At 38.0% G+C, this 23,593-nt stretch overlaps 1 protein-coding gene across 1 annotated transcript in view; it reads right to left on the bottom strand.

Annotated features, from left to right (window-relative positions):
- Positions 1-15,510, bottom strand: part of LOC124597856 — a 58,712-nt gene extending 43,202 nt beyond the window's left edge. The window contains exons 1-2 of the mRNA XM_047135965.1: positions 15,322-15,510; positions 12,353-12,477 (exon numbers count right to left, since the gene is read on the bottom strand). Coding sequence (XP_046991921.1) covers positions 12,353-12,477; positions 15,322-15,340 — 144 coding nt within the window. The 5' untranslated portion in view covers positions 15,341-15,510. The remainder of the gene's footprint in view (positions 1-12,352; positions 12,478-15,321) is intronic.
- Positions 15,511-23,593: the final 8,083 nt, after the last annotated feature.

A 23,593-nucleotide genomic window follows, 5' to 3' on the forward strand; every position in this document is an offset into this window, starting at 1 on the left:
CTCCCTGCTGACGGCAATCTTCCACACCAGCGCTCCCACACTGGCCGACGACTACGACCGCTGATGTCGCTTCAAGACTTCAGCATCTGCATTCTAGGATTAGCTCCAAACTCTCCTCCCACATGGCCCATGCCGTTAGATGCGGAGGAACTCACTGTAACCCACTTAAACTCTCGCCAAACCCCCCCCCCCCCCCCCGCCTTCGGATACGTACTCCATACTGCAGGGGGTGGGGGGGCTATGTGGCGTCGATAGGCCAAAACATCATATGTGTATTATGTCTTCGAGTTGATCTCTGTTTTTGCATACTTCGAGGACCTCAGTTCCTACCTAGTCTTCAACCTGTACGTTTGTCGTGTAATAAAAGTATTGATGATTCGAAGAGAGAACTGTGGTCATTACCTTACCACCTTGATATCTCCTTCAAAGGAAAAGAGTTTGACAAATGCTGACCGTTCGACCTTCAGTTACTCTTGATCATTTAGCACCATCCAGGGGCTATGTATGGGAATTGGAATGTAATCTTATGGGTGTGAGCAATGACCCTTGACCTAGCAGTCACACTTGATTAATACCACAGTAAAAGTTCGCACTAAGGACAATATATTCCAAAAGCTGTGGCCTATCACTTGGGAATCAATAGCTGACCCACTCTGTACTGCAATTAGTGTATAGCATGACACAATACTGTGCTACTGTCTGATAAATAGCAATCATACCATCGAGTTTGACATCCAACTCAATACAATAAAGTGTATGATCACTGGCTGCTAAAAACTGCATCAATTTGCTTTATCTCAGTTCTAAGTCATATCTCTCCACCTAAATACAAAAAGTAGGAAGCTTTGCTACTGACTATAAGAAAATACAAGTCAACTCCAAGCTGGCCAGATGTGTTACATATGACAAACAGAAATCCAGACAAAGCAATAAAAACAGTTGTGTAGCTTCTTCATGGGTTAAGATATTACTGGGAGCAAATATGGATCAGGCAAGCAACATAAGGAAAACAGATTGACCTAACCTGACTAAATCAGAGGCCTTCGATCTGCCTTTGAAAGTAAGGGAGACAGAATAATCTGCTCAAACCATGAAGTAAGCAAGGACTTCCTTTCAAATGGAAAAAGATGCCCAGCCCATCTTGCAGTCAGAGTGAGAGACCCGAGATAATTCATCATACTGTGAAACAGTGAACTGTAACATTTTATCCAGACAATGTTAAGGACTTCCTGACACTGACCAAGATGGTGTTGACATGATTGGGAAAGAGGCTGTGCCCATGTGTGTGAGAGTTGTGTTTGTGTTTTTTGTCTATTTCTGATGAAGGCCTTCTTGGCTGAAAGCTTACTTTCTGACAGACTATCTGACTGTGCCTATCTGTGACTCCCCCCCCCCCATGAACCATGGACCTTGCCGTTGGTGGGGAGGCTTGCGTGCCTCAGCGATACAGATAGCCGTACCGTAGGTGTAACCACAACGGAGGGGTATCTGTTGAGAGGCCAGACAAAAGTGTGGTTCCTGAAGAGGGGCAGCAGCCTTTTCAGTAGTTGCAAGGGCAACAGTCTGGATGATTGACTGATCTGGCCTTGTAACAATAACCAAAACGGCCTTGCTGTGCTGGTACTGCGAACGGCTGAAAGCAAGGGGAAACTACAGCCGTAATTTTTCCCGAGGGCATGCAGCTTTACTGTATGATTACATGATGATGGCGTCCTCTTGGGTAAAATATTCCGGAGGTAAAATAGTCCCCCATTCGGATCTCCGGGCGGGGACTACTCAAGAGGATGTTGTTATCAGGAGAAAGAAAACTGGCGTTCTACGGATCGGAGTGTGGAATGTCAGATCCCTTAATCGGGCAGGTAGGTTAGAAAATTTAAAAAGGGAAATGGATAGGTTGAAGTTAGATATAGTGGGAATTAGTGAAGTTCGGTGGCAGGAGGAACAAGACTTCTGGTCAGGTGACTACAGGGTTATAAACACAAAATCAAATAGGGGTAATGCAGGAGTAGGTTTAATAATGAATAGGAAAATAGGAATGCGGGTAAGCTACTACAAACAGCATAGTGAACGCATTATTGTGGCCAAGATAGATACGAAGCCCACACCTACTACAGTAGTACAAGTTTATATGCCAACTAGCTCTGCAGATGACGAAGAAATTGAAGAAATGTATGATGAAATAAAAGAAATTATTCAGATTGTGAAGGGAGACGAAAATTTAATAGTGTTGGGTGACTGGAATTCGAGTGTAGGAAAAGGGAGAGAAGGAAACATAGTCGGTGAATATGGATTGGGGGACAGAAATGAAAGAGGAAGCCGCCTGGTAGAATTTTGCACAGAGCACAACATAATCATAACTAACACTTGGTTTAAGAATCATGAAAGAAGGTTGTATACATGGAAGAACCCTGGAGATACTAAAAGGTATCAGATAGATTATATAATGGTAAGACAGAGATTTAGGAACCAAGTTTTAAATTGTAAGACATTTCCAGGGGCAGATGTGGACTCTGACCACAATCTATTGGTTATGACCTGTAGATTAAAACTGAAGAAACTGCAAAAAGGTGGGAATTTAAGGAGATGGGACCTGGATAAACTAAAAGAACCAGAGACTGTACAGAGATTCAGGGAGAGCATAAGGGAGCAATTGACAGGAATGGGGGAAATAAATACAGTAGAAGAAGAATGGGTAGCTTTGAGGGATGAAGTAGTGAAGGCAGCAGAGGATCAAGTAGGTAAAAAGACGAGGGCTAGTAGAAATCCTTGGGTAACAGAAGAAATATTGAATTTAATTGATGAAAGGAGAAAATATAAAAATGCAGTAAGTGAAACAGGCAAAAAGGAATACAAACGTCTCAAAAATGAGATCGACAGGAAGTGCAAAATGGCTAAGCAGGGATGGCTAGAGGACAAATGTAAGGATGTAGAGGCCTATCTCACTAGGGGCAAGATAGATACCGCCTACAGGAAAATTAAAGAGACCTTTGGAGATAAGAGAACGACTTGTATGAATATCAAGAGCTCAGATGGAAACCCAGTTCTAAGCAAAGAAGGGAAAGCAGAAAGGTGGAAGGAGTATATAGAGGGTCTATACAAGGGCGATGTACTTGAGGACAATATTATGGAAATGGAAGAGGATGTAGATGAAGATGAAATGGGAGATACGATACTGCGTGAAGAGTTTGACAGAGCACTGAAAGACCTGAGTCGAAACAAGGCACCCGGAGTAGACAGTATTCCATTGGAACTACTGACGGCCGTGGGAGAGCCAGTCCTGACAAAACTCTACCATCTGGTGAGCAAGATGTATGAAACAGGCAAAATACCCTCAGACTTCAAGAAGAATATAATAATTCCAATACCAAAGAAAGCAGGTGTTGACAGATGTGAAAATTACCGAACTATCAGCTTAATAAGTCACAGCTGCAAAATACTAACACGAATTCTTTACAGACGAATGGAAAAACTAGTAGAAGCCAACAACGGGGAAGATCAGTTTGGATTCCATAGAAACACTGGAACACGTGAGGCAATACTGACCTTACGACTTATCTTAGAAGAAAGATTAAGGAAAGGCAAACCTACGTTTCTAGCATTTGTAGACTTAGAGAAAGCTTTTGACAATGTTGACTGGAATACTCTCTTTCAAATTCTAAAGGTGGCAGGGGTAAAATACAGGGAGCGAAAGGCTATTTACAATTTGTACAGAAACCAGATGGCAGTTATAAGAGTCGAGGGACATGAAAGGGAAGCAGTGGTTGGGAAGGGAGTAAGACAGGGTTGTAGCCTGTCCCCGATGTTGTTCAATCTGTATATTGAGCAAGCAGTAAAGGAAACAAAAGAAAAATTCGGAGTAGGTATTAAAATTCATGGAGAAGAAATAAAAACTTTGAGGTTCGCCGATGACATTGTAATTCTGTCAGAGACAGCAAAGGACTTGGAAGAGCAGTTGAATGGAATGGACAGTGTCTTGAAAGGAGGATATAAGATGAACATCAACAAAAGCAAAACGAGGATAATGGAATGTAGTCGAATTAAGTCGGGTGATGCAGAGGGAATTAGATTAGGAAATGAGGCACTTAAAGTAGTAAAGGAGTTTTGCTATTTGGGGAGCAAAATAACTGATGATGGTCGAAGTAGAGAGGATATAAAATGTAGGCTGGCAATGGCAAGGAAAGCGTTTCTGAAGAAGAGAAATTTGTTAACATCCAGTATTGATTTAAGTGTCAGGAAGTCATTTCTAAAAGTATTCGTATGGAGTGTAGCCATGTATGGAAGTGAAACATGGACGATAAATAGTTTGGACAAGAAGAGAATAGAAGCTTTCGAAATGTGGTGCTACAGAAGAATGCTGAAGATTAGATGGGTAGATCACATAACTAATGAGGAAGTATTGAATAGGATTGGGGAGAAGAGAAGTTTGTGGCACAACTTGACCAGAAGAAGGGATCGGTTGGTAGGACATGTTCTGAGGCATCAAGGGATCACCAATTTAGTATTGGAGGGCAGCGTGGAGGGTAAAAATCGTAGGGGGAGACCAAGAGATGAATACACTAAGCAGATTCAGAAGGATGTAGGTTGCAGTAGGTACTGGGAGATGAAAAAGCTTGCACAGGATAGAGTAGCATGGAGAGCTGCATCAAACCAGTCTCAGGACTGAAGACCACAACAACAACAATCTGTGACTCAGCATCTCCTCTACATAAAATTGTCACATTCCATTCTGGATTTTCCATTGTTTAATTTAATATTATATGTGCTACTCCAGCACACTATTTTATCATGTGTGCATGATATTTTCCCTGTACACTTTATCAATTTACAATGGTACTGTTGTTTTGTTGTTGTTGCGACCTTAAGTCCGAAGACTGGTTTGATGCAGTTGAACATGCTACTCTATCCTGTGCAAGCGTCTTCATCTCTGAGTAACTACTGCAACCTACAACCCTCTGAATCTGCTTACTGTATTTATCTCTTCATCCCCCTCTACAACTTTTACCCTCTATGCTGCCCTCCAATACTAAAATGATGATCCCTTGATGCCTCAGAACGTGTCCTACCAACCGATCCCTTCTTCTAGTCAAGTTGTGCAAAAAATCCTCTTCTCCTCAATTCTATTCAGTGCCTCTTCATTAGTTACATGATCTACTCATCTAACCTTCAGCATTCTTCTGTAGCACCACATTTAAAAAGCTTCTATTATCTTCTTGTCTAAACTGTTTAGCATTGATGTCCACACATGGCTGTGCTCCATACAAATACTTTCAGAAAAGAATTCCTGAGACTTTAATTTACAGGGTGTATCAAAAAGAATCATCTGATCTGACATGTCTATATTTCTGAAACTAATAAACATATAGAGTGAATTCTGTTTTTTGATGAACGGGAAACAAAAAAAAATTTTTCTCATAACTTTTCATAGGTGTTCAATATGCCCCCCTTGAGTTACAGCTTCCACAGCTGCTGTTATGCCGTGTCTAAATTCATTCACTGATGTTGGTAACACAGGCATACAAAAACAGTCTTTTATAAACCTCCCACATGAAATAATCACTTACAGCCAGGTCCAGTGACCCTGGAGGCCAGTAATGTAAGGCTTAATGATTTGGTTCAGTGCGACCAGTCCATTGTTCAGTAACACTTTGATTTAAAAATTCTTGCACTTCCAGATGCCAATGTGGCGGTGCCCCATCCTGTTGGTGAATGAAGTCGATAGAATCAGTCTCCAATTGTGGGAAAAGAAAGTTCTCCAGCATATCAAGATATTTGCTTCCTGTAACAGTGTTCATGGCAAAGAAAAATGGACCATACACCTCTTCCCATGAAACTGCACAAAACACATTAACTTTTGGAGAGTCCCTCTCGTGCTGTACAACTTCATGGTGGTTGTTCCACACCTCATATCCTCACATTATGATGGTTCACCTCTCCATTTAAATGGAATATTGCCTCGTCACTAAACATGGAAAAAAACCAATCATTCCCCATCTTGCCAAGGACGAAATAAAAGAACTCCACACACTGTTGTTTGTCACCTTCACGAAGAGCTTGTAGTAGCTGAATTTTTTATGGTTTCACGTGGTAACATCAACACAACACATGCCAAATGGACACTGGTGGCTTGCTGAGCTGTGGAGCTGCACAGCAAATAGATTTCTGCGGAACTATGGCGGATCGTTCAACGTCTCTGTCAGACATCAGGAACAGCATGGCAATTTGCCTTTACACAAACATGTGTCTTGGAATTGTTCATGCCATCATCTAATGCTCTGTGCTGTAGGAAGACCCATGCTGTATGAAAGTTACAATGAACTGTTATTACTGACCCACACTGTGCAAAACGTAGAACACAAAACACTTTCTGTTGTTCCAACACAATTTTTACTAGAACTGAAGTGGCGCACACTGTTGATACCTAGTGGGAACCATGTAAAGCTTGAGAGTTTGCTCTTTCTAACAGTATGTTGCTCACACACATATCTCAAATAACATAATAGTTACAATTTTTTAAAAAAATTAGGTGATTCTTTTAGTACTTTGAATGTCTCGTTTCCTAATTTAATTCCCCAGGCCTCACCTGAATTAATTCAACTACTCTCCATTATTTTCATTCTCACTTCGTTGATATTCATCTTATATCACCCTTTCAAGACACTGTCCATTCTGTTCAGCAGCTATTCCAAGTCCTTTGCTGTCTCTGACAGAATTACAATGTCACTGGCAAATCTCAAAGTTTTTGTTTCTCCTCCCTGGACTTTAATTCCTATTCCAAATTTTTCTTTGGTTTCCTTTACTGCTTGTTCAATATGCAGATTGAATAACATCGGGGACTGGCTACAACCCTGTCTCACTCCCTTAGCCACTGCTTCCCTTTTATGCCCCTCGACTCATAACTCTGTACAACTTGTAAACAGCTTTTCACTCCCTGTATTTTACCCCCGACACCCTTAGAATTTGAAAGAGAGTATTCCAATCAACATGATCAAAAGCTTCCTCTAGGTCTACAAAGGCTACAAAAGTACGTTTGCCTTTCCTTGACCTATCTTCTATGAGAAGTCACAGGGTCAGTATTACCTCGTATGTTCCTACAGTTTTACAGACTCCAAAATGACCTTCCCCAAGGTCAGCTTTTACCAGTTTTCCAATTCTACTGTAAAGAACATAACATACTTGAGTTCAATGGCTGCTTCACAGCCTGCACCATCTGGAACTGCCCCCTATGACCAATTTTCTGAACTGCACAGATGGGAGTTATCCTTACAATACATTCTCCATTCCTGAAATCATCCTGGCCTCAACCTATGTTAACCTACTGCCTCACAGCCTCCACCCAAATACTTCCATTCCCCCCCCCCCCCCCTCCCCCCTTCTGTCCTATCATATTTTCCACGCTCACGTCCTTCTACCCTCACTGTGCACCACTTTCTACGAATGCACCCACCAGTCTTCTCCCCTTCACTGCTATTCTACAATTCTGCCCCCCTCTCCCCTCCTACCAACCGTCTAGTCCCTGCATGCTCCACCAGGCATCAATGACTTCTCTCCCACCATCCATACCCTACTATCCCTCCTCCCTTCGTGCCCCACTCTTGATTGCGACATAGTTGCCTTCTGGCTAAACAGGCCAGAGATAGCAGTCGTGTGTGCATGAGATTTGTTTGGTTGTGTGAATGGGTCTTCCTTTCTGATGAAGACTTTGGCCAAAAGCGCATCTGTAAAAGTGTTTTTCATCATGCTTGTCTGCAACTCAAATATAACAACAGATATACAGGGAATGAAGCACTTAGCAACTGTTAGAACTGTACAAAAAATTCTACCCTTTGCTCTTCATAGATGAAGGCTTGGATATAGACTTGATTTTTTTTAAACACTTGTAACAATGAAGCAAATATAGAGCATTTATGAATAAATAACAACTGACTATCTACATTTTGGTTTTTAGGTTTTATTTCCAAAACATACTGAAAATCAAATCTAAGATCTAGTTTGTCTGTATTCCAGTGTTTAGATTTCACTTCTAATCAGTGTTATTAAGAAAACCTGAAAACTGAAATGCAGAAGGTCGAGAGACTTTTATTCATATGATAGAAATCTTTTACTCACTCTATGTACAACATGAAACCATCATGAATTCATCAAAAAATGAAATAAGTGCTTCATTTCATGCATCTCTACTGGTGTACTCATCACAGATCTTGTCTCACAAGCAACTGCGGCCTTTAACTTTTTCCAGAAACTCAGTCATTAAAGTTTCGTTCATCTCATGCTCTATCATGTATATCAGAACAACATTTAACCATGGATGTAGTGAATCCATGGATAAATGTTCCCACTGTGTCACAAATATTTGTACATGTGCTGAACACACAATCTGTCATTGATTTTTCTCTTTGTCATCTTGTGTTTATCCTGAGTTTCCTCTATGATGTTCTCACAGTATCTATTTGTGCCAAATGTGAAAAAAATACATTTGTAGATTAACTGACCAAGAGACAAATATAGAAACAATACAGAGGGGTGTAAATTGCAGTAGTTATTCAGAGATGAAGAGGCTTGCACAGGATAGAGCAGCTTGAAGAGCTGCATCAAACCAGTCTTCGGACTTAAGACAAACAATTCTTAATAAATGAGCCATTTTGACAGGCTTTGTGATTATAACGTGTCACACAGTTGCAGTCATTAATTATTGGAAAAAATAACATGTCTCGTGAATCTTCAACAGTGCGTAGATCTCGGGTTGCTCTAGAAAAGTATTTGTGACACTGCTGATGGCATTATAGTTCCTAGAGCTCATTCCACATTCCTAAAGGCTCTCCTTCAAGATGGGATTTACAGAATTAGTAATAAGCACATGTGATTTTAAATATTTAAACTTTTACTGAGGGAGTGCCAGAAAAAAAGCAGTCACTGTTGATAATGGAGAATGTTCAAGTGGTAGAATTATGAACAGGTATAGCAGTTTACATCATTACAAGAAAAATCTTTAATTCAGTAATCTGTACTTCATGTCTTCTAGTAACTTTTTGGATGAAACTACGAGAAAGCACTTAGGTTGACCAAACTTTTGAGGAGAAAAAGACAATAACATAACAACAGGCTATACCAGGAGCAACTGAACATAACTATAATGAATGTTGGCTTCGTTATACAACTTAATGATCATGTGATCTCGTATGTGCATACACATTAAGAGAAGAAAACACTACAATATTTATTTTGAGTCTGTATTAATATTTTGAACTTAGGTTGCGGTGGCAGGCTGATCTGTAACATAGCCCAACATTTAGATTAGGTCGAAAGGTGACAGTTTGGTTGTAAGTAGGCCAAACAGTATGGAAAACTTCACTTAATACAATACTCGAATTAATTAAGGAAGAAAAAGCCTTAACAGTTTCCAACAGCGTAAAGAACTATGATAAATATTGGTGTTATCACACAAATATTTAACTGGCTCTAGATCACCAACAAGAATTTTATTTCACTGTAAAAGCAATGGCTTTTTCACAGTAGGAACTTTTCCATCAGTTTTTGTGTGTTAAATTTAGCTTCAGTAAGCAGAAATAGTTTAAAGTAATTGAACCATAGTCAAGTATTGATAGTTTTGAACAGCTGATTCACTTCTCCAATGGATATCTTGACTCATGCCATGCAGCTGAGCGTTCGTTACCAAACATTGATCTCACTTTTATCTGTGTACATCATTCACCGGATGATAACTTTGAAAACTTTATTGCACTGATGGATAACTGTTTATCTTACCTTATGCACCTTAAGTCTAAACTCGCATTGTGTGGTGACTTCAACATACACATAGTAAGTGGAAGTACTAAAGAGAGGGTTTTCATGAACTTAATGAACAGCTATGGGATGTTTGTAGCAAACCAGCTCCGAACAAGAGGTGTTGCCTGTGTAGACACAGTTGTCACCACACAGTTGTCACTTGGGAATATAATATCAGTGTAGTTGAACCAATGATTGCAGGCCACAGTGCATTAGTAATGGAGCTTAGTATGGAGAGTAAAAGTAAATTGCAACCAATCTCATGGCACTCAAGTTACAAACTCAGTAAAAGGGTTATCTAAGAAGAAAGATTTAATGGCCTTAAAGCAGCACTGTCTAGTGTAAACTGGCAACAGAAACTTACAGAAATGGGTACAGTGACTCATTTGAATGTCTGTTCCAAACCTTAAGAACAAAATTTGATGACATTTTTCCAGAAATCCCCAAGATGAACCTTGCAATAAGTCACAAGGAAGGGAAAAATCCATTAAAGGGAAGATATGGTATACACCTGAGATAAATAAACTACAATGCATCACCAAAATATTCAGAGACCATACAAAAAGAGCCGTAGATCTTCCAACTAAAGACCTGCTTCACTGTAACCGTTTAAGAGAGAGAGGGGGGAAAAAAATCTACAGAAAGGCAGTGGAGGCTTCAAAAAAGAGACACAATTATTCATTAAAGAGGCTCATAATCTATGTAAAGCAGCATGGAATCTGGTAAATGAGTACGGGAAGAACCCTAATTCCATCTTAAATTCCAGTAGTCCTGATGCCTTCAACCAGTGCTTTGTTAGTAGAGTGGAAACTCCAGTTTAAGGCTTAGATCCCATGGTCAATATAAAAAATGTAAGCTGCACATTTAAAAACTGGGAGGAAATTGACCCTGAGGACCTTGTAAAAATAGTGAAGTCCTATAAGCATTCAGAAACTCCAGACATCTATGGTATGCCCTGCACAGTACTGAAGAAAATAATACCAGAGCTTGCTCAGGCACAAGCCACAGTAACTAACAAGTGTTTATTTTCTGGTGTCTTCCCAGATTTCCTGAAGGTGGCACGGACAGTACCAGTCTACAAAAAAGGTGACCCATGCAAAGTGTCCAGCTCCAGACCTATTTAAATAACACCCATTCTTGCTAAAGTCACGGAGTCCGTAATGAAACATCAGATACAAAATTACTTTGAAAACAATAAACGCTTCCAGGGCACACAGCATGGTTTTTGCAAGGGAAAGTCAACAGTTACAGTGGTACTGGACTTAATCACCAAGACAAGGGAGGGGTTTGAAGATAGAGAGAGTGTGGCATTCACACTCAGTGACCCGAGCAAAGCATTTGATTGCATTTCACACAAGATACTGATTAATAAGCTGAAGTGTCATGGTATTGAAGGTGCGGTCCTAGCTACTCTTCAATCCTATCTTGAAAACCGAAGACAAATAGTATCAGTCCATAGAGCAAACTCCCAAGAGCAAAAGTCAGAAAATGGTGTACCCCAGGGATCCGACATAGGACTTCTCCTGTTCCTTATTTATGTCAATAATATATTCTACAGTTTGCTGCTGATACCACATTCTTTGCAAAGGGAAAAATGGCTGAATGAGCTCTGTTGGCAGCAGATTTACTCTTTGAAAGAATTAGAGAGTGGTTTATCAAAAATAAAATAAAAATGAATCAAGGAAAAACTCAACACATGATATGCAGTCTCAGCAATGTAGGCTGCCAGGATAACATGGAGGCTGTCAAACTACTACGCTTCATGATAGATAGCAAACTGACAGTGAACAAGCACACAGAGTATGTGTGTTCCAAGCTCTTTCATTTTATATACCTGGTAAGAAAACTAAAAGGTGTATTAACTGACCAATACCTAATAACAGTTTATTATGCACTCTTTCATAACCATATTAATTATGGTCTGCAGTTATGGGTACACTCTGCAGGTTGTAAGGAGGTGTTAATGCTCAAACAAAGCTGTCATAATCATTACAGCAAGAAACAAACAGGAGCACTGCAAACCTATATTTACCAGATTATGGATAATGACAGTATTCGCCCAATATGTGTCTCTATGCCTCTGCAGCGTAAAAGAAAACCAAGGTGATTTCAGCACAAGGAAAGACATTCATAATCAGTAAACCTGCATCAAGAGGAACATTGAAGTACCAAGTTGTCGACTGATTGGAACACAACACAATTTTCCAGTAGTAGCCCTAAAAATGTTCAGTAGACTGGACCGAGAAGTGCAGTCACTGCCGATAGGACTGTTCAAAAGGACAACTGCACATGACTTGAAAGAACACTCATTATATTCCACTGGAGAATTTCTCAATATTGACTTAATATGTTATATCTGCCCTTATTGTGAATACTTTGCTGTATGTTGTATAAAACTGTAACCAAATCTTACATTTGTCACCCTCTCCAGTCACGACTGGTAAATGACACAGACCTAGAAACAAAGTAATAATAAACGAATTGATGAATTTTTTCATTTCAAGAGACAAACAGTGTTTTGTGTTAAAACTTTATAATTACTAAAAAAATTTATAATTGACATACTTACAGTAGATTGCTCAGTTTCAAGCTTCTTTTTAAGTGATACTGCTACTTGTTTTGCTGTGATATTTGTTGGTTTTGATCTGACTATGGCTATGGCAAGGGCAAGTTTAACCCTCTCTTTCAGTTCTTCTGTTAGCAGACAAAAAAAGGAATGCATAATAATAGTAAACTAAACAATGCAAGTGACTAACATTTACAAGTAAATAGTGTGCACATTATTAAGTCACTTTTACATCCCAACTTCTGCAGGACAAAGAAAACAGTAAGATTTAATCTATAATCTCCAGAAAATACCTATCAATGCTTCTGAAATATCCTGTCATTAACTGATCCATGAATCTGACCACCTATTAATTTTGGCAGAGGCACAGAAGACAGTTTATTTCCCTACACTCCCAGAACTGCAAGGAATATACAGCATACTTCGTGGTGATGTTACAAACTTTCAGGAATGATGGAGAAGTGTACATGTTTCACTTGAAGGTAAGGGTCTCTTGTCTGGAAAATACCAAGTCAAAAATTATAGTCTTTTGAGGTATGCACTTTGGAGCTCATGTTTACTAGACATTTTTTTCTCCTTTTGGTCCACACTACCTCCTACCAAAATAAGGAAAGCAAAGAGCTTACAGTAGAAGAGACCGGGTCAATGGAAGCGTCCCATTCCACCCGTCGACTTTGACCCATGATGTAAGGCTGTTGTGGTTGGTGACATCACAATGGTGCGGAGTTTAGTTTGTGAGAGTGTTTGTAGGTGTTTTGATGTGATTGATGATGCTTTCTGGTGGTGTGTTTATGTGTTGTGTGTTAGGTGATGTTTTTGGTTTAGTTTGCGTGTGACATGTTTATAGGAGGTGTATTGTTGTGGTTGGTGGTTCTCTCTGGTGGTGTGTTTATGGGTAGAGTGTTATGTGGCATATGGGGTTCATTTGCATGGTAGCATTGCACGTGTGTGGCATTGGTGGTGACTGTGCTTTCGGCGAATATTTTTCAGTGAGTTAACGATTTTGGTTTTGTTATGTCGACGTAATCGCAGTTTTTTTTTCTGTTCGTCGTCTGTGAATTTTGATAAATTACTTTGTTTATGTCTTTGGTAGGTAATGATATGACTGACAAGGACAACAGTTTTCGGTTGTCGGCGATCATGGGGGACAGTGCGTTGTCACTAGCCTAATAAAATTTCTTCAGCTATTCGGCCTGTTGGCTAAAGTCGAGAACTATTCAGTGTGTCGTGAAGAAATGAGGCTTACTAAAGTTCCGGCGTCTCAGACCAGGGATGGCTATATGTGGATATGTCGTAAGGATAACAGGTCAAGGGAGTGTTCGATTGTTCGAGTCCAATTTTGATTTTCAAGGTTTTTTTTTTTTTTGTAGTAGGATTAAGTGTGGTTGTGGTGGTGAAAGTTTTGTGATTTATAGTGTAGTATTGGTAGTTGCTGTTTACCTATATAGGTCAAGGGAAGTGTTCGATTCCAATTTTGATTTTCTAAGTGCCCTTTTTTTGTGGTAGGATTAAGTGTGATGGTGTTGAAAGTTTAGAGGTTTATAGTGTGGTATCGGTAGTTTATGTTGACCTATATAGGTCAAGGGAAGTGATCGATTCCAGTGGACTTTGTGTATAGTGGAATTTGAGAAGGCTGTAGAGTCTTGTTATTTTAGTGTTTTTTGTCGTTTGGTGTAGTGGCGTGTATTTATATTTAGTTTGTGCCCACCCAAAAACCCCCAATTTCCCCCATTTGTCCCGTTAGTCTCATTATATTTTTGGAGGAATATCTGTTTGGTGGTTTTTCGATCTATGTTCGTGTTTGGTGTCATGTTTACGTGATGACGTTACAGGAGGCTATGAGAGTTGTTATGAATGGTCGTTACCGCCATATTGGTGACGTTATTGGTGAAAGCAGAGGGGTGGAATCAGATGCTTCCGTTATCCCAATAGGCCCACTGTCAGAGGTACCAGAACAATTTTCACCTGCAACTTTCAACTCTGTGTTTTCCAGACATGGGTCCCTGACCTCAAATTGGCACACATACCGTTCTCCATCATCATGGAAACTCCATACTATATATCAAAATCAACAGCAAGCCATTCTCCTATTAACTAAAGGAGACACTTAAATACATATAATATGGCGATACAGATGAAAAATTTCGCTATACGAAACGACTTTCTTTTACCAATAACAGTGTTTTGTCATGAAAGTGTACACTGTATTTTAGGTTCAAACATAATGTCTTTGTTCATAAAGGCATACAGAAATTATGCAAACATGGATCACGCGACAGCTGAATTCTACATTGTCATAAAACTTACATAATGAATTCATTCATGAGAAATGTTAGGTCTTTAATGCCGCCAAGTTTGTGACTCATTGCAACTACAATAGGCCTACTACTGTGAGGAATGCGGTTACATTTGTGTACAGATTGAAAATTTCGTGACAGGCATGACGTAGCACCTTGTTCTGGGCAAATAATCTCCAATAGGCAGATATAATCTCAAGTGAGAACCACAAAATAATGCTACAGCATCTACTGTTCATTTTATACGGGGGAATATTCACTAATATCTGGATGCAAATACAAAAAACTTTACATTCATAAACTCATTTATGAGTATCGAAGAAGATAACAAAAGCAATAGTATTTGACTACAGAAGGGTATACAAACACTAGAAACAGCGCCTGCTGTACAATACTTATAAAGTTATCATCACAGTTTTTTTAAACGAAAATGTGCCAGTGCCACAGGACATTAAATTTTTCTATAATTTCCCAAGTCTCGGAATTCATAAATTAGTATGGGTCCAAAACAGTAAATGGTTTTAAAAAATTCCAATATGCATGTGAACTATACGCGCTGTGACTTTCAAGTAGCATATCACTGTGAAGAATAATTTCATACACCGAGAAACTTAATAAAAATATTCGTCCCGCACTGTGTTAACAAAACTTGTAGCTCTTAAAAGCTAAACTTACCGGATGGGTTGTGAAACATATTATATGCTGGCAACCTTCACATACAGACTTTACAAATACAGTTTATTTCTTTCCTTGTATTACAGAGCCATTGGGTATTTAGTTTCCCTGAATGAAACTCAAATGCTTGAGAAAGAATATGTTGACACTGCAAGTTTACAAACACCATTTCGTATTTCCCACTCACACATGTTGTACCTTGCTACTCAAAGATCTTACGCATCTAATTGCATAGATATTGGTAAGCTACGGAATTATTATTTGATAGAAGCAAAGTACTTCAATAAAGGTAGCTTGCCTCCAATAACAAAATATTAAAAGTTACTGGGCACTGAAATTAGATCTCCAGGATATAAAGTGCGTTCAGTTTAACACTAGGAAACCAAGGTATTTTAGGTTATTCGGAGCACCAACCAAGGGCAAATTTTTCCCGTGTAACAACAATCTGTAAATCCTGTATTATGCATGTAATTTAAGTAACTGAGTTTCCATTGTGAAATCAGTTTAACAGCAAATAGTGACAACCTAACTAAAATCTTAATTTTTTGATCATATATTTTGAATATAACAAGCAACATTGGTCAAATCTTGGACAATGAAAGTTGATATAAAGTATAAACATAAAGTCTGTACTTGAATACACAGGCTGTCCAGAATCTCTATGCACTCTTTGATCTAATAACTAAATAATACAGTTTTATCCTTGATAGAAAGTTTCAAAAACAGAAATAAAAACACATGCATAAATATAGGTTATGGTACACTCAAGATTTTCAAAAAAACGCTCACTGCTTGGAGAGAATACTATCATTTACAAATGACATTTACTCCTGCACACAAAATGGTTGATTCTGAATGACGCTTACACAGATGAAAACCACAACTTCCACATGTTAACTTTGTTTACGTGATGTTCTCTCTGGCTCTCTGGTTACTTGCATCCTTCAAGTATATGTACTGTAAAACGGGGTGAAAAGAAACAGCAGGGTGAACAGAAACAAAACTTCATATACGCAATTACTTTGAATACTATAAGATTGTATAAGGCATTAATTTTAACTATTATTGGTCTTGGGTTGGCAACACTTCAGACTAACAAGGAAATTATGTTTCGTGGGGTTGGCAGCATTGTAGGTTGATGTTTATCCTTGTGTCTGTGTCGATAGTTTTTAAGTTGTTTTCCTATCTATTTCGAAATTCTCTGGTAAGTAAATACGTATTCTACATACGACAATTAATGGCATTCTAAGTACTAGGTATAACATCTATATAAAACAATAAGGGTTGGTTTTTGTTTGACTTTCAATGAAATCAGGTCTGTGAATTTTCAAATTTTTTAGGTTATGTTTATAAACTTTGCGGGGTGAATCGAAACACACAAATTCTGGTTTTCTATTCAGCCGTAAATAAAAATATCTCAAAAAACTATTAGTATGCCATATTAATACTATATAATTCTATAGTTATGTTACATGCAGAAGTAACATATCTTTCTTGTTTCAGAGTTGCTGTTCAAATATGACACAAAATTACAAACCCATCACAGGAGGTGGTTACAAAAAACACACACCTAATCATATAAACAATGCCCTCTCTGACATCAAATCGGGGATTAGCTTGCGGAAAGCAGCTGAAAAACATGGGATTCATTTTAGTGTACTATACAGATACCTAAAAAGAGGTGCCAACATTAAACTTCAGGCAGACAAATTGCCTTGTCTTTTGAAGAAGAGAAGCTGTTTGTAGACATTGAAAATATGCAGTGAATGGGGCTATCTTATTGACTTTACAACCTTAAGACATGTATTAAAGGATTCTCTGGACAGAAGGGAGAAGGAAGTGAGAAGGCTTACGAATAATCTCCCTGGTCGTGAATTTGTGGAATCATTTATGAGGCAACACAAAGATCAATTAGCAGTGCGAATGTGCCAAAACATAAAATGCTCCAGAGCTGGTGATACACCACCAACTATCAACAGTTACTTTGATGAACTATCAAAGGAATTGGAGAATGTACCACCGTCTAATATAATAAATTATGATGAGATGAACCTTACAGATAATCCAGGAAAATGAAAGGTAGTCACACAGACAGGAACTAAATATCCTGAAAGGGTCATGAGCTCCTCAAAGGCATCACTCTCCATAATGTTTGCAGCTGCTGCAGATGGCACTATACTATCCCCTTATGTCATGTATAAGGCTTTCCATTTATACCAAAGCGGGACCGTAAGTGGGCCAAAATGTGCAAGATACAATCGGACAAAATCTGATTGGTTCGATTCATTCTGCTTCGACGATTGGGTCCTTACAGTTGCTGTCTTGAAAAAGTTGGACAGTAAGCTGTGGCAGGACAATAACATGATTTATATTCGTACCAGAAAATTCAACACACCTGATACAACCACGGGATGTGGCATTTTTTTTAAACTACTTGGAGGCAAATATTAGAAGAATGGAAGAAAGGTCCAGGAAGAAATGAGGAAACAGTTCCCACGGATAAATTTCCTCTGCTTTGAAAAAGTTGTGTGACTCCTTCAAGGAACAAAATGTTATTGCAGGAAATGTGGGATTGCGCCTCTAGACCGCAATAAAGTGTTGTCTATGCTCCTAGGTACTGGTACTGGTATACCAGTAAATGAAAGCCAGGATAAGAACAATCTTGAAGAATCCTCTAACGCTGCTGACAACAGTTTTAAAGGACTCTTCCAGAGCCTTAGCCAAGACCAGACTCCTGAACAAAGGAGAAAAAGTTAATGTCCAATGTGGTAGAAATGTTAGTGTTAATGACTTTCTGGACGTGGATGGGGAATATGTAACCCCAAATTTTTCACTTTGGTCCAAGCCCATGTACATCCAAACAAGCCAAGACAACGAAAAAAATACCAATGAAAACAGAAAACGTCTTGATTCATCATCAGAGGATGAAGATGCATACTCAGTACACAACAGTGATGAAGACATGATTTTGTCTTCTTCAGATTCTTCAGATCAAGAAGAAAGTACTGTTATCTCCATAAACCAAGGCGACTATATGGTGTTCAAAGTATATGGTAAAACATATTTTTGAAGTTATGTTTGCAAAGCTAACTACCTTATTGACGATGGTTTTGTTGGAACATTTTTAAAAAGAGTTCCTCAAACCAAAAAGTTCACAATGATTGAAGAAGGATGTTTTGTCTCAAGAAATGATGTCATCCTAAAATTATTGTCGCCGGTGCTCAGTTCAAATGCTCTTTTAAAGACATGATATGTTTTGAGGATGATCTGTCTAATTTAACAATTTATTAATAACACAGTACTAGGCTCAAGGTAAACAGCTGTGTTCTGTTTGATCACCTTAAATCTGAATAAATTAACCATCTGACACAAACATTTTCTATATTTTACTTACTTTTAAAATTAATAAAACATTATCTTTTGAAATAAATGTTTATCTGCTTATTTAATAATAGAAAAAATATGTTTCATATCTTTTATCAACCTCTCTTTGCTTTTAAAAGAAACAGTGATAGTTTTATAACACTGTTTCTATTCACCCCAATCTGTAGGGCGATTAAGCTGACAAGAGCAATACAGACCTGAGTTTTATGTAGTATTTTTTGTTTAAACGTGACAAACAAGTAAATTTTTCAACCAAAGTTCAGACTTGTTGATATTCACCCCGTTTTATGGTAGCATTTTGTTTTGCTAATTGGTTCCTCATTTGCAGCAATTTTAGTTACCTCTAGTATCCTTCCAAGGATCTCTGTGATCAACTGGTGTCCTTTCAAGTTCTTGGATCGCTCTTCTATATATGATTTCATAAAGTCCAAGGCCTAATTTATGGAGATATAGTTTTCTCATGTTTGATTTCCTTTTATATTCCTGAATAGCATGCATGAGTTACTGTAGCTGTATCAAGTAGACAGTACAACATTGACAGTGGCCATTGTCTCATACCCCTTTTTGTAGAATATGCCCCAGCCATTTGATCTACGCTACCCACTCCTCACTTGGCGGAATTATAGTGTAAGTTTATATGGGTTTTCTTTTTTGGTATATCAACTTCTACTCCTGCATCACGATGTTGTGTTGACAGCATCAACAGATTTGTATTTATTTATTTTCCTGTGTGATGTAACAGACAGTTGTTACTGGAGGCTTCATAGTAGATGAATCTGTGAATGAAAATTTGGAGGAATATGGTACAGTTCTCCATCTCCTATTATCTTTAGTTCTTGCGTTGTGTATTTTCTGTTGGATTTAAGTGTCCCAACTAATGTAAGTTTGAAATCATCATACAGAATGTCCACCAATTCCACAAAACGGCTAGTTGTGATATAGTAGCCTGTATTCTTTATTGGCTCCACCAGTCTCTTCACAATCTCAAAAGGACTTCGTTCACAGGCAGGTCTACTGTCTTTTCCAGCATACACTTCCATTTTTATTACTTATTATTCAGTTGCACCAGTAAGAATTGTAACAAGTATTACACATTTTCCATGTCTGCTATGAGGAAACCTTTGAAAAGACAACAACCTCTGAAAAGACATGGCATTTCATCAGTTGTTTTGTGAGTTCCACTTCTGAAGTATCTTGGGAAGATACCATTCAGTTCTTCAAATACTTCCCCACAGTGGCGCAAATTGTCACTTACACATCTTTCTGCCCAGGTGCCTTTATCATCAAAGTGAAGAATTTTCAGTAGCTAATATGGTCATGTCTTACTCATAGTCCCTCTATATACAACTCTTCTCAATAAATTTGACCATAAATCAGATAATGAAATATTGTGTCCTGGTATATTTACATTAGAATTAAAATTCCCATCAAAGCATATATTTCAGAAACACTAGCAGGAAGCACAGTTTTCTCTTAGCTTCTTCATTTGTATGGTCAACAATTTTATGTATTATTTCAGGAGTGAAAAATTTGTTGGTGTTTACATACACTTGTTACTTTCTCTGTATTACTCATATCCTGATGTTCACGAACTGTTTAGGCAAAATCCCTTTTACCGTGCCACAGATCTTCTGCGAGATACGCTCCATCAGAACTTGTAACATATTTGTTTTGAGTGTTGCCTGCATGGTTTGTTTCTTAATTTTCCTCTGCTTCTTCATTTGAATTCTCTCCTACTGCTGAGTGATCCAACTGAAAATCATTGGAATCTGATAATTCGTTGTCTACTAAAAATTCAAATAGAATTTCTGCGTTGGTCAAGCCTGTATAACTCATTTTAGAAAAAGTACTTTACAAGAAGCGTTTGCTCTAGTGTGAGAAGCTGCTAATAATAATGGTTGGTAATCAACAATGCAAATGAAACACCAACAATTAGACTCTAACAAGGTACTGCAATACTCACATTGAAGGTTACTAAATGACATTGAATAAAAGAAAAATGTATGGGCAATTTTTCTCCATATTTCGTGGTTATGGGCAGATAATAAAATTATGGTTGGAAGTAGAACCAACCCAGGGCAAAATACGCACTTGGGCATAAAATTTATATTTTTTATTTGCAATTTTCAAAATCTTAACCATTGAAATTTTCAGTATAGTACTTTATGAGGAGAAAGACAAATATAAAAGGCCTGTAAACACAAAAGGTGAAGCAAAACAGGGCTGAATAGTGTGTGAGATACAGAGGCGAGTGAGTGTGCTTGGATGTACCCCACTTTACTGCTAGTAGCGCCGTGTCACCTTAACGCATCTGCACATAGCGCACAAGTATTGCACCACAATTAAGTATAAAATTAAAAGTCAAAATTTCTAACTCAAACTTTTTCAACATGTAACTTGACATTTCAAATGTCAAGTCTTAAAGTAATTCAGTCTGGAACCACGTGACCGCTACTGTCGCAGGTTCGAATCCTGCCTCGGGCATGGATGTGTGTGATGTCCTTAGGTTAGTTAGGTTTAATTAGTTCTAAGTTCTAGGTGACTGATGAACTCAGAAGTTAAGTCGCATAGTGCTCAGAGCCATTTGAACCATTTTTTAAAGTAATTAAATGACTAGTTTTCATAAAAATACCATTTTAAGAAAAAATAAGTGTCACTAAATAATAAAGATAGAAAGCCAGAATTTGGTCATAACATACCAGTGCATGTCAACAGGATAGAATAAAATTTATAGTCAGGATCCATGTTTTTAAGAAAAATTGAAGTTGCTAAATGTCAGACTTAGAAATGTAAAAGTTTGTATGATGCTTCAGTTCAACTTAAAAATAATAACTAAGAGACCACATTAAGCTACCTCCAATAGTTTTAGAGTAATTTAATGAAAGCCAAATTTGTAACTAAAACATAGCCATTTGTAGGAGATTAAGTATGTGTAATTTTAATGGTATAAAATTTTGATTACAGCACATGAGAAAACTTATTAAGTAATAGAGCTATAACAAATTTTAGGACCGAAATATTAATAACAACCAATATAAGGTCTTTTAAAGTTATAGTTCAAAGGTAACCTTCTACCATCAGTTCCACTCTACAAATTCTAGAACGCAAATTTTTTATTCAAGAATGCTGAAAATTTTTCTGTGATTTCAAGTTACTTACCTGAATGCAGCTAAAAATTAAGAACATTTCAAATTAATTCATAACTTTGTTATTAAAGATTATGTGTCCGAGAAAGCGGTCATTCAGGGACTGCTGCTGTGTGCATAAGGCAGATGACAGTTGGTGTTCCCTTGGCCGTCCACTGCAGCGCATATATAAATACAGCCCGAGAGGCTGGAAAAGGATTCATTTCGCATTCAGCTACTTAAGATCCACGTCTGTCAAACACCAGTTTGCACTCTGTCTTGGATGATGTCAGAGACAGACTGTGACAAAATGGTGATTTTCTGTTATAACCGATAGTGAACTTGCGAGGACTGTACACCATCCTTAGATTTTGCTTATGTATCTGTTAGTGTGCCGTTCGTGGTAATTACAAATCCACATGGCAAGTAGTGACTATTATTTCCACTTTTGTGGCGAACATTTATTTGAGTATTAGTAGTCAGGGAGAAAGACAATTCGTTAGGAACATACTGTGTAGATCGCCTCTGAACTGATAGTAGTGCTGTTTAGGATGGAAAGATTTACTGTCAATTGAACATAGTGACTTTCAAATCATTGTGCATGAGATACTTTATTAAATATATGTATGAACTAGAACTTTATACCTTCATTTATAATCATAGACCTGATCCCACTAAGTAGAAAGAGAACAGAAACATTTGTTTCGTGGGCTGGAGCAGAATGTGGACGTGCAGACTGGAAACTATGGTCAGTATGTTCTCAATTGCTTTCCAGCTGACCACAAAAGTAGTTACCAGGCTCACATGAGAAAGACGGTGTACTATGTAAACTAACAACAAAAATAAAGTTATATAAATTTTACCCACCACCCACAATATTTGTTATGATTTTTCAATAAAAGAAAAGGGTACTTGTAATTTTTCCCTGTGCTTGGTGGTTGCAGAATTAAGCAATATTATTTAACGTGATGCTGCATCTGTTATAGAGAATAAAAATTACTTCTCAGTAGTATACTACTCCATAATTGTTTTTCTTTAATGTTAATAAATATAATATTATCACTATGTTTCATAAATATAATATTATCACGATGTCTATGCTCTCATTGATGTGACCATTTGTCAGATGCCTGAAAAATTACCTTTTGCAGTGCAAGACGTATAGGAAGAGTTTCACTGACGTTCTGGAATGTACCAACAGTGATGTGGAGCCATGGCGACCCCAGCAGAGGAAAACTTGCAGGATAGTACTTTCAACAAATGTGCAGACCACGAACCCGTCTAGGAGCTTGAAACCAAAACAGGCAACAGGCATAGATGATGTACCACTTCCAATCATAAAAAATTCTGCAGTGCAGATTGCAAAACCTTTACCACATGTTACAAGTTTATACAGTTGTGAAGGTGAGTTTCCTCAGTTAACAAAGGTTTCAAAAGTAAGAGCACAGTTTAAAAATGGAGACAGACATAAAACAGAAAACTACTGTACCATATCACTTCTCTCTGCTTCTTCCAAAATATTAGAGGAACTGAAAAATTGAGAGTAGTCACTAGTTACCTAAACAGCAATTCGCTTTCGAATTGTAATCAACATGGTTTTCGTGTAAAATGCAGTGCAGAAGCTGCAGTCATACACTACACCCAGGAAATAATTAAAAATCTGGAGAAAAACAAGAGAGTAGTAGGAATCAATTTATATTTGTCTAATGCCTTCAATACTGTCTGCCATGAAAACCTCCTTGGAAAGTTGGAAGCAATAATTA

This window comes from Schistocerca americana, chromosome 1 (genome assembly GCF_021461395.2).
Source record: "Schistocerca americana isolate TAMUIC-IGC-003095 chromosome 1, iqSchAmer2.1, whole genome shotgun sequence".
Lineage (NCBI taxonomy): Eukaryota > Metazoa > Arthropoda > Insecta > Orthoptera > Acrididae > Schistocerca > Schistocerca americana.